At 44.7% G+C, this 14,431-nt stretch overlaps 1 protein-coding gene across 2 annotated transcripts in view; it reads right to left on the bottom strand.

Annotated features, from left to right (window-relative positions):
* The window catches only part of FHL5 (four and a half LIM domains 5), a 287,889-nt gene that overhangs the window by 36,334 nt on the left and 237,124 nt on the right, over positions 1 to 14,431 (bottom strand). For both annotated transcript variants that reach the window (XM_086926634.1, XM_086926635.1), the window contains exon 5: positions 12,488 to 12,674. In XM_086926634.1, coding sequence (XP_086782760.1) covers positions 12,488 to 12,674 — 187 coding nt within the window. The remainder of the gene's footprint in view (positions 1 to 12,487; positions 12,675 to 14,431) is intronic.

Raw genomic sequence — 14,431 nt, forward strand, 5'->3', positions numbered from 1 at the left:
TGCTTCTGCTAGGTGACTTATACTAATGGGTTAGCATTAGCAATGGAGGTTGGGTAACAGAATGACTTTCTTTACTCGTATTAATTATTCTTTTGTGTTTGTTTGAATACTAGCCCGAGAGAAAGGCTTGAGGCCTGGTTCTGGAGAAATGTTGGTTAGCCTGACTGAGAGAAGCCAAGCACAGCCATGTTGAAGCTTTTGCACTGAAACTTTTCTCTGAATAAACTGAAGCTCAAACAAAGACATTTGTGCTTAATGTGCTCTGAAAAGATAATATTTCAAGGCTAAGGAAGCGACAAGTGACAGTTTGGCCGAGCTATGGAGGAAACTGTGAACTGACTTTGGTTATTGTATCAATCCTTCGGAAGCCGGTGTCGCTTCATGTCAAAGAACAATGACAAGTGGCGTTATGGTATTTTGAAGTGGTGGCCTCTCGATGGCCTGATGATCAGCAACCAATCAGGTTGCCGAAATATTACTTTTTAGTTAGATTAGTGAGTTTGAAAGGTATAAAAACTTAGCTCATTGAGGGGAGCGGGCCTGACTGTTCCTGAGGGCGAAGTGCTGTCCGATTTTCCTTGGACACGTAAGAATAACAAATGCCTTTCTAAATTTCTTTTTCTTACAGGTCAGAAAGCTTAATTTAGGGAATTAGGGTTAATGTTTATTTTAATTCATTAAATTTGAGCAATTTTGAAATGCCAAACTTTTGTGCCAATAAACTAATGGATAATACTGATCAAATAAAAATGTTTGCTATTAATAAATGAATTAATAAAGAGATTGAAACTGAAACTTTGAAACTTAAAAATAAAAGACTTAAAACGTCAAGCTGGTCTTGATTAATTTAGTCGTTACCATCAGTTAATCCATTGGCCATTGTGGTCTAATTAAATGATTTCCTTAAATACCTATGAATAAAATGTTATACTGCAGTTGTATATAATGTACATAATTTGTTTGGATAGAGTGATTAATTAGGCCACATGATTCAGTTGCTCGATTTTCTGTCTCAGTTATATGGGCATTAGTTTTGATTAGTATGGTGAGTATTAGGTAGAGATTGGTGTTTATAGAGACAGAATTTCTTTAGTGGCGCTGGATCAAGCCTTAAATGGCAAAGGCCCCTACTACCTGCAAAAGAAACTTACTAAACATGTATCCTGTCGAAATCTTAGATCTAATACATTAGCACTTTTGCAGGTACCCCGAATATGTCTAGTCGCACAGGAAGGTCAAGCATCACAGGGTGGAGTCAGAGGATTGCAGCACCTCCCAAAGTACACAAAGGGTCATGGCAAGGGAAAATGGAACACTGAGGGCCAGGTTGCCTAGGAAATGATCAAGACTGAGGACAGTGAGACATTGGTGAGCTGTGTACCACAAGAAGAACTGGAAAAGGGAGCAGCAGAATCAGCCACATGAAAAATTTAAGAAGCTGTGGAGATTGAATATAAGTGCTTTAAAAATCCAATTCTTGTGATAGAGCACTATGATGGAGGCTTGATAAATGTAGGTTCAGCCTTGGGGTGGGGAGTAGGGAACAAAGTGGAAGACAACACACCAGGCCAAGCCAAGAGAATTGGGTGTGCAACCCCATGACAGTGTCCTGCCTAAGTGGAGGTGAGACACAATAGCATAGGGTTTCTATTGATGGAGGAAGAATTTGCACGTTAAGCGACTTGCTTGTATCATGAACCTCAAATAATGTTAATAAAATAAAATAAATCAACATGTTTGTCTTACTAATTTTGCACATTTTCCATTATACGGGTTGTCCGAGTGACGCTTTCCTATGTGTTTATTAATCCTAATACGCTTGCATTACAAAATGGTCGCTGCTACGCGGGAATTTAGACTGCGCATGCGTCGTCATACCCATATGACGTGATGTACTCGCAGTTCTGGTGGGAAAGCGTTTGCTCATGCGCAATACAGCTAACATGGCGGCTCTGTGTTCTCACATGCTTTGAGCTTGCATTGCCGCTTTTGCAAAGCTGTTTGTTCTGCATAACCAATAATACTATAGTTATTATGAAGTAATGGGTGCAGTACAGTGATTCATGGTATACAGTGTAATCATTTCTATGTTCCAATTTGTTTTCGCTTGCTTTTCATGTATAGTATCCTTTTGGGCCTGGGAGGTGCTTATTACTCCATATTGGAAGTCCCTACTGCGCAGGACTGGATGCGGAGAGAGAAAAACTCTGCAGCAGTGGAACCCAGCCAGCTAGCAGCCACAGCCAAGATGCTCCTAGGAACCGACCTGCAACCTAGCTGAATGAAGCGGAACTGTACTACAAATGCAACAAATGTATACGAAGATTGTTTTCACTATTGTTCACCGAAAAACATATGTCATGGGAACATAGAAAATAAGGGGTGGGTACAGAGATTGAATATTAAGCCTGAGAAAGTCTACATTTTAGGTGGTGTGATGACCTAACCTCCTCCTTTGTCCAATCAAAATTGGAGATCCTTACACTTGCAACATTTGTAGGTGGTACACTGACCCAAAAACAGTATAACTAGTGTAGGTTTAGCTAGAGCAATTGTCCGACTTGTCCGAATAGCTGACCTGTCACTGACCCAACGCACTCTATAGGTGCGAAGCACTCTGTTGGGATGTTCGATAAACCCATTCAGGGTTTATGCAGACTTAGAAGTGCTGGCCAAGCACTTTGCTGGGAGGTTCGAGAACCCAATCGGAGTTATTGGCAGATTCCTTGCAGAGAGGGAGTAGCGCAGGCGTTGCAACCGAAGCTGCGGGTGTTGGTCGTACCCTTTGGTGAACCCAGTCCTGATCCAAATTCTGGGGTTATCCTGTCCTGACTGTCCATGAGCTGTACCTGCTCGCCTATTGGCACCTAAGTCCTTGAGGGTTCTTTCCCGTCTTTCCAATCTGACCCGTGGCCAGGGTTGGACTTCACTCTATCCTAGGTAAATATAAAGTCTGTGTGGTTGATTGCTTATCTATATTTGCATTTCTAATTCTCGAATATTGCAAAGCATAATTGCATATGTTCCCTTTTCTCCCCTTTCCCTTTATATATAGGATTATTATGCATTACTCGTCTATTAGCATGTTCCACTTTTTACCTTCCTTTAGTTAATGCTAAATCGTTTCTATCTTAAGTATATGTTCCTTATCTTACCTTCCCTTTAGGAGATAAGCTGAATTGAATAGTATGTTCCAATCTTACCTACCCTGTAGTATTTGAGCTAAATGAAATCTTGAATTTCAATAAAGTTTCTTTGGCTACTCTAAAGACTTTTTGAATATAGCATGTTCCCTTTCTTTACCCTCCTTTAATCAGGTTGCGAGAGGTTGTTATCTAAATATAGCATGTTCCTTGTTTTTACCTATCCTTCGGTTTAAAGTTCTAGATGCTAAGCATACTCTGTCTTATTCATAGCTACATACTGTTTTTGATTTTAGTTATTGATAGCCTTATCACATTTAACTTTCTGCTCATGACATATGATAATGAAGATGATTAGATAAAGTTTTGAACCTTCCCAGAGTCTGTGGTTATTCCATTATTTAATGAATGAATGACTGTTATTAAATGTTCTTGGATATCTAGCTCAATACTCGACTCCCTGATCCTAGGTGATTAGGTTCCTAGTATATACATTCCTGGGTTGTAGATATGGGAATCAGTGTAGTATAGAGAATCTCAAGATATACTGATAGTAGAGCGTGAGGTACCCAAGGTAAATATTAATGTTGTGTGGTTAATTAAATGTATGGGCCCAGGTGAGTATTTAGTAAAATTATCCTAGCCGGGTGACCTGCGTGCTCTATCACTATGGGGTGTGACTTTGGGCAACTAATGGTTGCTGTGAGAAGTTGGCCTGGTATATAATGCTCACTAATTCTTAGTGATCACTTTGTACCATGCCAAGCAACCCTTATGATGATGGTTGTAATTCAACCTTGTAGACCAGTTATCCTAGTGGTAACGTGGACAAAGCAGTCTTAGGCTAAACTCTGAAAGGCATGTGAAGCCAGCTGTTATACCATACACAACCCCCTTGAATACCAAATGAAAGGGACACCACACAGATATATATTGAAAATATATATTGATTTATTAACTATAAAATCCCCTGGACTCTTTATGAGCACAGAAGCACAAGCGTTAAATCACAAGACAGTTTAAAATACACAAAAGTTGCACAATATGGATGAGCCCTAGGGGCCACCTAAACCATATACTAAGAAAGTGGTATAAGAGATACCAATAGGAAAGGGAACAGGCCTAGGGCCTTGGGAATCGCTGGAGCTATTCGAGACTGGCAATGATTAAGTCGGGAAAGGCCCACGGGACTCGGGTGCAGTGTTCAAAGTGCACGCACTTTCCAATGCAAAGTCTATGGTGCGTAAAAAGTACAAAGTTGGAAAGTTAGGAACCTTCCGAGTGACCTAGGGAGCTAAAACTTAAGACACAGGCCCTTGAGATGTGTACCAGTGCAGGAGCACCGGCGGAGCTGAGTTACCTCACCCACAGGAAGCGGGTGCACAGGGTCGAAGTAGTGTCGGGTTTCGTCACGCTGGTCGATGGTGCTTGGAGCTGAAGATGCTGCAGGCGGCTCGATGTGAAGAGTTCCGGTGGATCCAAGGGTGGATCTGAAGATGTGAAGACCTGAAAGCAGAGGGGACAGTGTTCAAAGTCACTAGCCAGTGACTACCGTGGAACCAGATTGGAACCAGGCGATGTCGGGTGCAAACAGGCGTTGTCGGGTAGCTTCTTTCTGCAGCCACGTGGATACCCGGGGTCGAGGACGTCCAGGAGTCGGTCACGAGCTGTCCCACGTAGGCTTCTCGCTGTTGGCGGTGTCGGCGACCTGATCAGAGCAAACAGGCCTTGGCAAATGCAAGCCATGCAGAAGTTGAAAGATGCTTATCACTCGGACCAGCAAGGGCCCCATGCAGATCGTGGAGATTCTGGAGGGCTGATCTTCGGTGCAAGGGCTGCTCGGTGGTGGGGGTTCTCAGTCCCCAAAGCACAACATCGAGGATGCCTCAGAAGCTGCGCAGTCAGCTTTTCGAGTGTCTTCCAAGAGGTCCGGTCCCACGTCACTCGGTGCCTCCACGGGTCCCTTCTTTGCAGGGACTGTGGATCGGGCTCTGAGAGGTCTGGGAGTCTGGTTCTTGTCGGGCTCTGGGCTCGGGCTCCGGCGGGAGGCGGCGGCAAAGCAGACGTCGAGTTGCTGGTTGGTACCTGTGTTCACAGGGTGGCCACTCCTAGGCCACAAGGGAGATTCTCTTCAGTCTTCTGTGCAGCAGAATGTCGAAGTCCAGTCTTCTTCTTCGTGTAAAGTTGATTCAGGATGATCTGAGTTGCATTGGCACTGCTCCCACTCTTATTCCAATCTGAGGGGTGGATCTCCTCCTAGGTCCCTCCCCTATGGGTGGGACCAGGAAGGGGGGTGGTTACACCCCCTTTCCTTTGTCCAGCTCCTCGCCAGGACAGGGGCTGGAAAGCCCCAGAACCGGTTTGGGCTGGCTTATGCACAGGGACACCTTGTGTGCCCCGGGCATGTCTCAATCTATTCAGCCCTGTCCTACCCAATACACAAAACCCTGTCTGGGGTGGTGCTCGCACCTCCCCAGGCAGGAAACCCTTTGTCCAGGCCCTCCTCGCTGGAAGGACTCCCAGCAGCAGGAGGTCAGACATGTGTCTGTGGTGGCAGCATCCATTTTGTGATGCTGAGGTTCTGGTTAACTTTAACCGGGGTTAAGGCTACACACATGTCGTGTCCCTCTAGAAGGGTGGAATGCTATCCCCGTCGACAGAACTGTCGAGGGGATAGTATCCCAATTCGTATGACACCTTACTCGACATGTTTTGATAAAGCCAAACCAAAGATAGCATATAACCGCGCGGATTATAATGCACTTAAGAGTATATGGTATGGCAATATCCCAGAACAGCTTAGGGAGTGGTTCCCGACAGCTGCAGACAGGCTCAGCTCACGCTAGTGCACCATCTCACATATTTCCCAGCACTCTGCCTCCAGGATTGATGAGGCCTTCCATAGGAGTGGCTGATAGGAACATATGTGTCCAGTTTAGGGTTAGGCACAGGCATACTGTACCTAAGCAAGAGGTGATTACACCAACTTACCCCAGCTGAGTGATCAGCCAGTTGTGTCAAATATGGAGGCCAGGCCAGGGGTGGCACAATACATGCTGCAGCCCCTGGTAGGCCTTGGCTACACCTATGCCCTGGGTACCTATGGTACACTGTTACAGGGGCCTATAAGGTGAACCAATTCCAATTGTTTTATGCACCTAAGGTACATGGAGTCCATTTTAAGGAGAGAGCAATCGGCCTGGGGCCCTGAATAGCAGGATCCCAGGCCAACTAAGTCAAAAACCAGCTAAACACCAGGCAAAAAGTTTGGGGGTAACCATAGTCAGATATCCACCTTCCTACATAACCCCCCCCACAAACGAAAGGAGATAAGGCTATCCTTGACCAGGTAAGCCTATATTGCCTAAGTGGCCATATAAGGAAGTACCAGCTCTGGCTTGGTAACCCCCTGTCTCATGGTCCACTAAGCAATCCCTCACCCTAAGGGTATCTGAGGGTCTCCACCATAGGGAATCTCTACCTGTGGTGTGTCTTTGCAAAGTCAAAGGCTGGTGTTGAGATGGAGTACTGAAGTGAGTCTCCTCTGTAGGGCTCAGCTTCCTCCAATCACTCTCCACCATGTGTGCCTTTCTTTCTTTGACTGAGTTGCACTGTGCTCTCAGGGTCAACCTCTGGCTACCTAAAGCTGGAGGCTGAGTCCCTCTGTTTGGCTTACTGGAGGGACAGTTCAGGTTTGGGCCCTTAGGGTCCCAGGTTTGGCTGTGCCCAACAATATCCATCTGGGGGAGGTCCCTAACTACTTTTAAGGGGGATCCCTCAGGAGTTTTTAAAGTTTGCACCTCACTAGGGCTACTAGTTTCGGTGCCCCTAATCTGTTGATGGGGTGCTTTATTTGACAGGGGGCCCTTTGGGTCTCACTTGTCCTTCTTGTCCTCTGCAGCCCTGGGCTGAGTAAGGCAAGGTAGAGAGGGGCAGGTTACCTGCTCCAGACTGGGTCCCACCTGAGAAGGGTCCACTGCCATCAGAGGCTCTGTCAGGCCAGGCCTAACAACCTCTGGGACAGTTCCTTCATCAGGGGTAAGATCAGTTCCCTGAGGAGGCTGATCCTTTCCTAAAGTCTGGTGGGAGGGAGATTTCTCTTCCTCCTCAATGCTCTCTGTTTGGGTGGAGTGATCCATCATTTCAGGCTTCACTACCCATGTATCAGTTTGAGTTTGGGCTGTGGCCATCACAGCCCCACCAACCTTTTCAGGAGGAGACTCAGTTTGGGTATGGGCTGTTACTAGTACAGCCCTGCTACTCTTTCCAGGAGGGAAGTTATCTAAAGATGGGGCTGAGGTTTGCTCAGCCCTCCCAACCTTTTCAGGAAGGACATCTTGAATTGGGGCTGTAGCCATCACAGCCCCACTAACCTTTCCATGGAGATTTACCATTCTAGAATGGGTTTGCTGTTCAACCTCAGCCCAGGCTGAGATTTCCAAATCATTACCCAGTAGGCAATCTACAGGCAAGTTTGCTGACACTGCCACTCTCTTTGGGCCAGTGACACCTCCCCAGCTAAGATTGACTACTGCCATGGGATGATTGGTTTCTATGCCATCAATGTTTGTCACCTGATATCTGGCATCAGGTAAAAGTTGCCTTGAGGGGACTAGACATTCAGCCACCATGGTGATGCTAGCGCCTGTGTCTCTGAAGGCCTCAACTTTCAAGCCATTGATGAGGGGCTCCTGTCTATACTTGCTCAAAGTGTTTGGGCAAGCTGTGAAATTGGCAAACCCCATGCCAGTATCATAGACAAGAGTATCTGAGTTAGGGGACCTGGATAGGCCAGAGTCCACCTGTCCTCCAAAGGTAAACCCACCCAAATTCTTGGGGGTGCTCCCACCACCTGGGGGACCACTGCTAACAGTGACAGGAGGTGTTGGAGCCTTACCTGGAGGTATATTCTCCTTATTGCCTTTCTTGGGACAACAGCTATCTGTTTTGTAATGCCCCACCTGTTTACAGGTATGACAATACGGCTTTTTCTGGGATGTAGAAGTGTCTTGGGACCCACCCCCATTCTTGGAGTTTTGGGGCCCTGGGGAAGTCTTTTCCTTACTTTTATCCCCACCCTTCTCTTGAGGCTTGGTAGTCTCTTTCTTTTGGTCACCACCTTGGTTCTTAGGCCTGATCCTGGTTCTGACCCATTTGTCTGCCCTCCAACCCAATTCTTGTGGGGAGGTCAGATCAGAGTCAACCAGGTGCTGATGTAGAAGCTGATTTTGACAATTACTTAAGATTTGCTCTCTCATAATTAAATTATACAATCCTGTATAGTCAGTAACCTTACTTCCCAGCAACCAGCCCTCCAGAGCCTTAGTGGCACACTCAACAAATTCAGACCAGTCCTGAGTCTGTGTCTTCTGGGTATCTCTGAACATTAACCTGTACTGTTCAGTGGTTAAGCCTAACCCATCAATCAGAGCACTCTTCAGGACCATGTAGTTTCTAGAATCCCCATCACTAACTGTGAGGAGTCTGTCTCTGCCTCTACCTTCAAAGGAGAGCCACAAGATTGCTGCCCACTGCTCCTGAGGGATCTGCTGTACCATGCAGGCTCTCTCAAGTGCAGTCATCCATTTGTGGATATCATCCCCAGCTTTGTAGGGGGGCACAATCTTACTCAGGTTTCTTGTATCAAAGGACCTGTCTTTATCCTTCTGGATATTGCTGCCACCAGTGGATCCTAATCCACTCTCTCTAGGCTGTCTTGCTCTAGCAAGTTTCTCTTGGGCCAGGGCAATCTCTAACTCTTGTCTCTGGACTCTCAATTCAGCCTCTCTAATTTGAGTTTCTCTCAATTTGGTCTCATGTTCCCTTCTCTGAGGGCTAGTCATCACCCTTCTGGAGTGACCGTGAGAACCTCTAGAAGCATGGGAGTTGTCAGAGTCACCTGAGTGAGTCCTTCTCCTCCTAGGCTTCTGGTTAAGTCCACCTGGGGGTCTGAATGGGTTGTTACCAGATTCATTCCCAAGTTGGCTCAAGTTAGCCTGGTTCAGTCTGCTGACCAGCACCTGACTATTTCTGTCATCATCTGACTCACTGATTTCCACCTCTTCCTCTTCTTCCTCTTCCTCTTCCTCCTCATCTACTTGAGGAGCTCCAGTGATGGGGGCTTCCTCATCTACCAGGATGATAGGACCAGGGGTGTCTACAGTGTCATCCTCTGAAGGATGGCCTCCTTCAGCATTCCCAGTGGGGTCTGCCTTAGAGGGCTTTAGAGTCTCAGACTGGTCTAAGAGCTCTCTTAGGTGGTCTGTAGTAGGGGAAGGCCCTGTCTTCAGACCCCTTAAGACACAAAGCTGTCTTAATTCCTTAAAGGAAAAAATAGCAAATTTGGATGGTGCCCTTGGAGGGTCACTCTCAACAGGGATGTTCCCAGTGGAACCCTCTGCTCCAGACATTGCTCTAGTGTGGGTGGATGTGTTGCAATCTACCTATACTGGTGTTTACCTACTAAACCTATCTAGTAGTTGTAGCTAGGGTGTGCTACTCCCTTTGCTCTACAACAACTGAGTTCAGTAGAACTTATGTATACTAGTCTTGTTTTATATGTACCTAGCAGGTACCTGTATGATCTTTCAAATGATAATCTCAAAGATTGTAATGGTAAAACAACAGCAAGCTCAGATCCCACCGCTGCCACCAATGTGAGAAGTTGGCCTGGTATATAATGCTCACTAATTCTTAGTGATCACTTTGTACCATGCCAAGCAACCCTTATGATGATGGTTGTAATTCAACCTTGTAGACCAGTTATCCTAGTGGTAACGTGGACAAAGCAGTCTTAGGCTAAACTCTGAAAGGCATGTGAAGCCAGCTGTTATACCATACACAACCCCCTTGAATACCAAATGAAAGGGACACCACACAGATATATATTGACACCAGGCAAAAAGTTTGGGGGTAACCATAGTCAGATATCCACCTTCCTACAGTTGCGTGCCTGCCTGATAAATGGTGGGCTACAGTTGGCTTGGAGAGTCTTTTTTCAGCAGATTGCTAAAGGTTATTAGGATATATCAGTTCTTTCTTGAGTAGCGGCACCATTGTGTAGTTGGGTTCGTACTGTTAAGTGTAAAAGTGAAGGTAGAACAAAGTAGAGACAGGAATGAATTGCATGACATCCAAGTTATGTTGTTAGTGTTGCCAACTATGGGACGAATATTGAAGATTTATAGGTTACCGAGGGACTGGAGCAGGCTAGTAGCCATTTACAGTATATGTGCATTTAAGCATGTATGCAGATGAAGGGCTTGCAACAGGAATCAGGCAGCAGAGGAGAAATTGGGTCAGAAGAGTGAAAATTGTAGATACAAAGAAATGGGAGTGAACGTATATTTCATCATGTGAAATACAACAGGGCTTAACAATAACTCCCAAAGACACAAAGTTCACACCTATATTAAAATGCATGGAGTGAGAACAGCATGGCTAGAAGAAACAGACAAAAGGGGATGGAAGGCATGCTTGCTATATGTCCAACCACTGGCAATCACCCTGGGCACCATTCCCACCCATTGTTCTTTTGCCCACCATGCCACCTCAGACTAGACCCAGATATATGCAAATTAGTTTTGGTCCTTCTCCAATAGGAACAGTCCAGCCTGAGCTGCCAAGCCGAGTCTTCTGTGAACCGGGACGCAAGAAACCCAAGACAGGTTTCAGTCTGATCAGGGCTCTTCAGTTGGGTGTAGTTGTAGTTTGGTTCCAGTGGTACAGTGAGCATGGGACCAACATCTAAACAACTCTGGCCACTTAGGGCATTACATCAAAGACGCAGAAGTTGATGGAAGGAATACTTGTAATTTGTCTAACCCCTGACAGTTGTTCTGAATATCATTCCAACCCATCTTTCTTTTGCCCACCTCAGATTAGACCCAGCTATATGCAAATTAGTCTTGGTCCTGCTCTAATAGGAGCAGTCCACCTGAACTGCTATGCCAGGTCCTCTCTGAGGCAGAACACAAGCAATGGTAAGCGGGTGGAGAGGTTACTGCAGATATTCGATGATGCATTTGAGATTAGTGAACTGATCAAAAAAATGAGGGAACTCTGAACTACTTTGATTCAATACCCAGAAAGGGGCTCACGAGGTAGTGCATTGTGTAGACAGCTATCAATGATCAATGGAGAAACAAAAACACTACGTAAAGTAAAATGTAAAGTGGATCATGGGGAGTGAGAGATCGACATACTAGTTTGAAATGATTGAATCATTTAGCAAAATTTGATGATATAATATAGTTGTATTTACATTTTCTGAACATAATCACCATATAGCGAATAGCTCGTATACCACACAATATGCCCCGGTTTGAGGCTGTACCAATCATTAGTATGCTCTTAAGAAAGTATTGATTAATTAATTATTTTTTTTACAAAACAAACATAGCATTCAAATAACATAAAGTAGTTCTGGAGCACAATATTAAAAGTAGCCATGGAACTGAAGTAGCCCACATGTGTTGTGCTGCCCCTCCATTGTGCAAGGGCAACGCCACACTAAAGTCAGATCTGCCAAGCAACATAAGGCCACCATGTGTGGCCCTGCGGTGCATAGTAAATCTGGAGTAAAGCAAGACAGCACAAGTCACTGCTTTGCATTGATCTGCTCTAAGATAGCGCAACATGGGTGGAGTGTGGCTGTTCCCAGGCATCCACCCATAGATTTTGGTGCATTCCCAGATTTACCATGAGTGGTAGACCTGAGAATTCCTCAAAATGCTACGCCTTCCCAGGGGAGGTGAAATTAGGACAAATATTTTTATTTCTGCTTGTTTTTTCTGCAACACACATAGAAAGAGGAAAATGTCTTTAAGGATTGTTTGTGTGCAGTTGTCCCTTCCTGTACAAAAACAATTCTGCCTACAACGTAAGCATCCTTGCACGATGGTGCAAGGAAAGGACAGGAATGCACCATACATTATTAAATATGGTGCGCTCCTGCCCTCTCCCTTCCACACAGTGCAGCAAGGTGTCTTGCTGTGTTGCATTGCATGAAAGTTTGTAAATCTGGACTTGAGTGTGTTACATGATTTCTCCAAGTATCTCCCAAGCATGTCAGCAATCCACAATCTAGGTGATCAGTGTTCTTTTATAGACACCAACGTCACCCTAAATGATGAACAGAAAAATTATTGACTGAATGATAGGGTATTATTATACTGCGATTAAGAAATTGATCGACAGATTAAATCTTTAATTGAGCACCCTTCAAGAATTCACTTAAAGGACCGACCTCCTCATGACTCATTGTGATGTTGCAGGACGACTATGTCAAATTCTGTATTGTTATACATAGCAATTGTAGAAAATAATGCCAGTGGTTTCCTTACCTGTGATAGGCTTAGCACATGCCACACACTTTTTTGCATAAATGACACCGAAGCAGTCCATGCAGTAGACCAATTTGTCTCGTGAAGTGAACTTCAGTCCTGCTAACTGTTTCTTACAGCGAGTGCACAGAAAGCACTCCTTATGCCACGACTCTCCAAGGTAGGTCACTCCCTCTGTGGTGATTACCTAGTAAGTGAAGATCACAAATCAGCAACCCACCTTTGATGTAATTGCAATGAATACCTATGTCGTTATATCTGTCTTTTGCAATGTCAAATTTCAACTAATTTGAGAAAATAATTCACTTTACACATCTGGGGCTGTATTGCAGAAGGCGTCCCGAGGGGCGCAATGTGCATGTGTGGCTGCTTTGTGCGCTTGAAGTCATTAAGGCGGGCACATGCAACGGGGACTGTTGTCTCAGTTAAGATGTTTCACAGAAGCTGCAAAAATTGAGATAAATTCGGCAGGTCGCCATTTTTTAACACCTGCAGGAAAATTGCTTCAAGAGTAAGATTGAATAGAAGAGAAAGTGATGCTCTATGGAGGGAAAGAGCTCTCCTTGAGTTCTGAGTCCTGAGGAGAACGCTCAAAAATGTTGAGAAGGGTCTGAAATGCTTTGACTGCTTTTGTTTAAAACCAAACAAATGTTCTACTATGCTATTCCACTGTGGCTTACTAAAAAATGAATTCTTAGATTAAAAAGTATGTCTAGACAAGCCCAGTAGAACCATTGTTTGGTAACTGCCCTTGCCAAATACAAGTATATAATGTGTAATTGACTAACGCAGGGGTGATTGTGTTATTTCAAAAATTCTTAAATTGTAGAGAACCAGGAGTTAAGAATTGTCTTGCACTATGATGTTTTATATGTAATGTACAGAGTCTGTGTGTTTTGTTCCATGTCGAGCAATCTGTAAGTTTGTTGTCTCTGTGTTACATAACCTTGTTCTAATTATTGAATTTCTAAATAACTTGGATCCACAAAATAAAAATGAGGACGTTTTTGCAAAATTAAAAAACAAAGAAAAAAGAAATTACAAATATTTTCTGGAAATAAATCATGCAGTGATCCTAACAACTGAGGTGTGTGATCATCTAGTTTGAATGATAGATTGAATGTACATCAGTATTGGCAATAGTGTGTTGGTTAGAAGTTATCTATGGCCTAGCCTTACTGATTGAGTGCCAAACCCTTTATTGTTTAGATATTATGGATGCAGGCACAAAGGCAAAGGAGCTGTCAGGAGGTGCACTGAAAGTGTACCACAAAAAAGTGGTGCATTGTCACTGTGCTCACTGATGGCTGCCCTACGAAAGGGGGAAACTAGACATCCCCTTGTAGGTGGGTGCAAGCACCTACTGCACCCTCCTGCAAAAAAATCTCTAGTCCCTCCTCAAAGTGTAGTTGGGTTGCCGCCTGCACAGTGAAACACAAAGTGGCTTTGAAGCAGCCAGTCCATATTTCACTTGAATGCACTGCCACATATGGCACACTTTTCCTTTTATAGCCATTGGCAAACATTTAAATGGGTGTGCCATGCGCAAACAGGGAAAGTGCACCCTATTACAGAGAATTCTCAGCCCTCAGAACAACTGAGAGCATGTGCTGCTCTGTGGGCAGCACATTCAAGTGAAATAAGGGGCAGCTGCTTCAAAGCGGTGTAACTCCCTTGCACTACCACTCAAACAGAATAAATATGTGTCATGATTAGGCTGCAAGTGATTCCATCATTTAAAGCCAGTACTGGCTTCCAAGCACCCTTTAAATTTGCAGATTAACCAGTTGCACACATTTACATTTCTTTCAGGCAAACGGGCACACTGACAAGAAGACTTTCATCTTATTTAGCATCTGCCCACCTTTTGTTTCACAGTATAGGAGCCTCCCTGTCTGACACTACATCTAAAGAATGTAACGGAATGAACCATCCCTGGATGGT

The sequence above is a fragment of the Lissotriton vulgaris genome, chromosome 6 (assembly GCF_964263255.1).
Source record: "Lissotriton vulgaris chromosome 6, aLisVul1.2, whole genome shotgun sequence".
Taxonomy (NCBI): Eukaryota; Metazoa; Chordata; class Amphibia; order Caudata; family Salamandridae; genus Lissotriton; species Lissotriton vulgaris.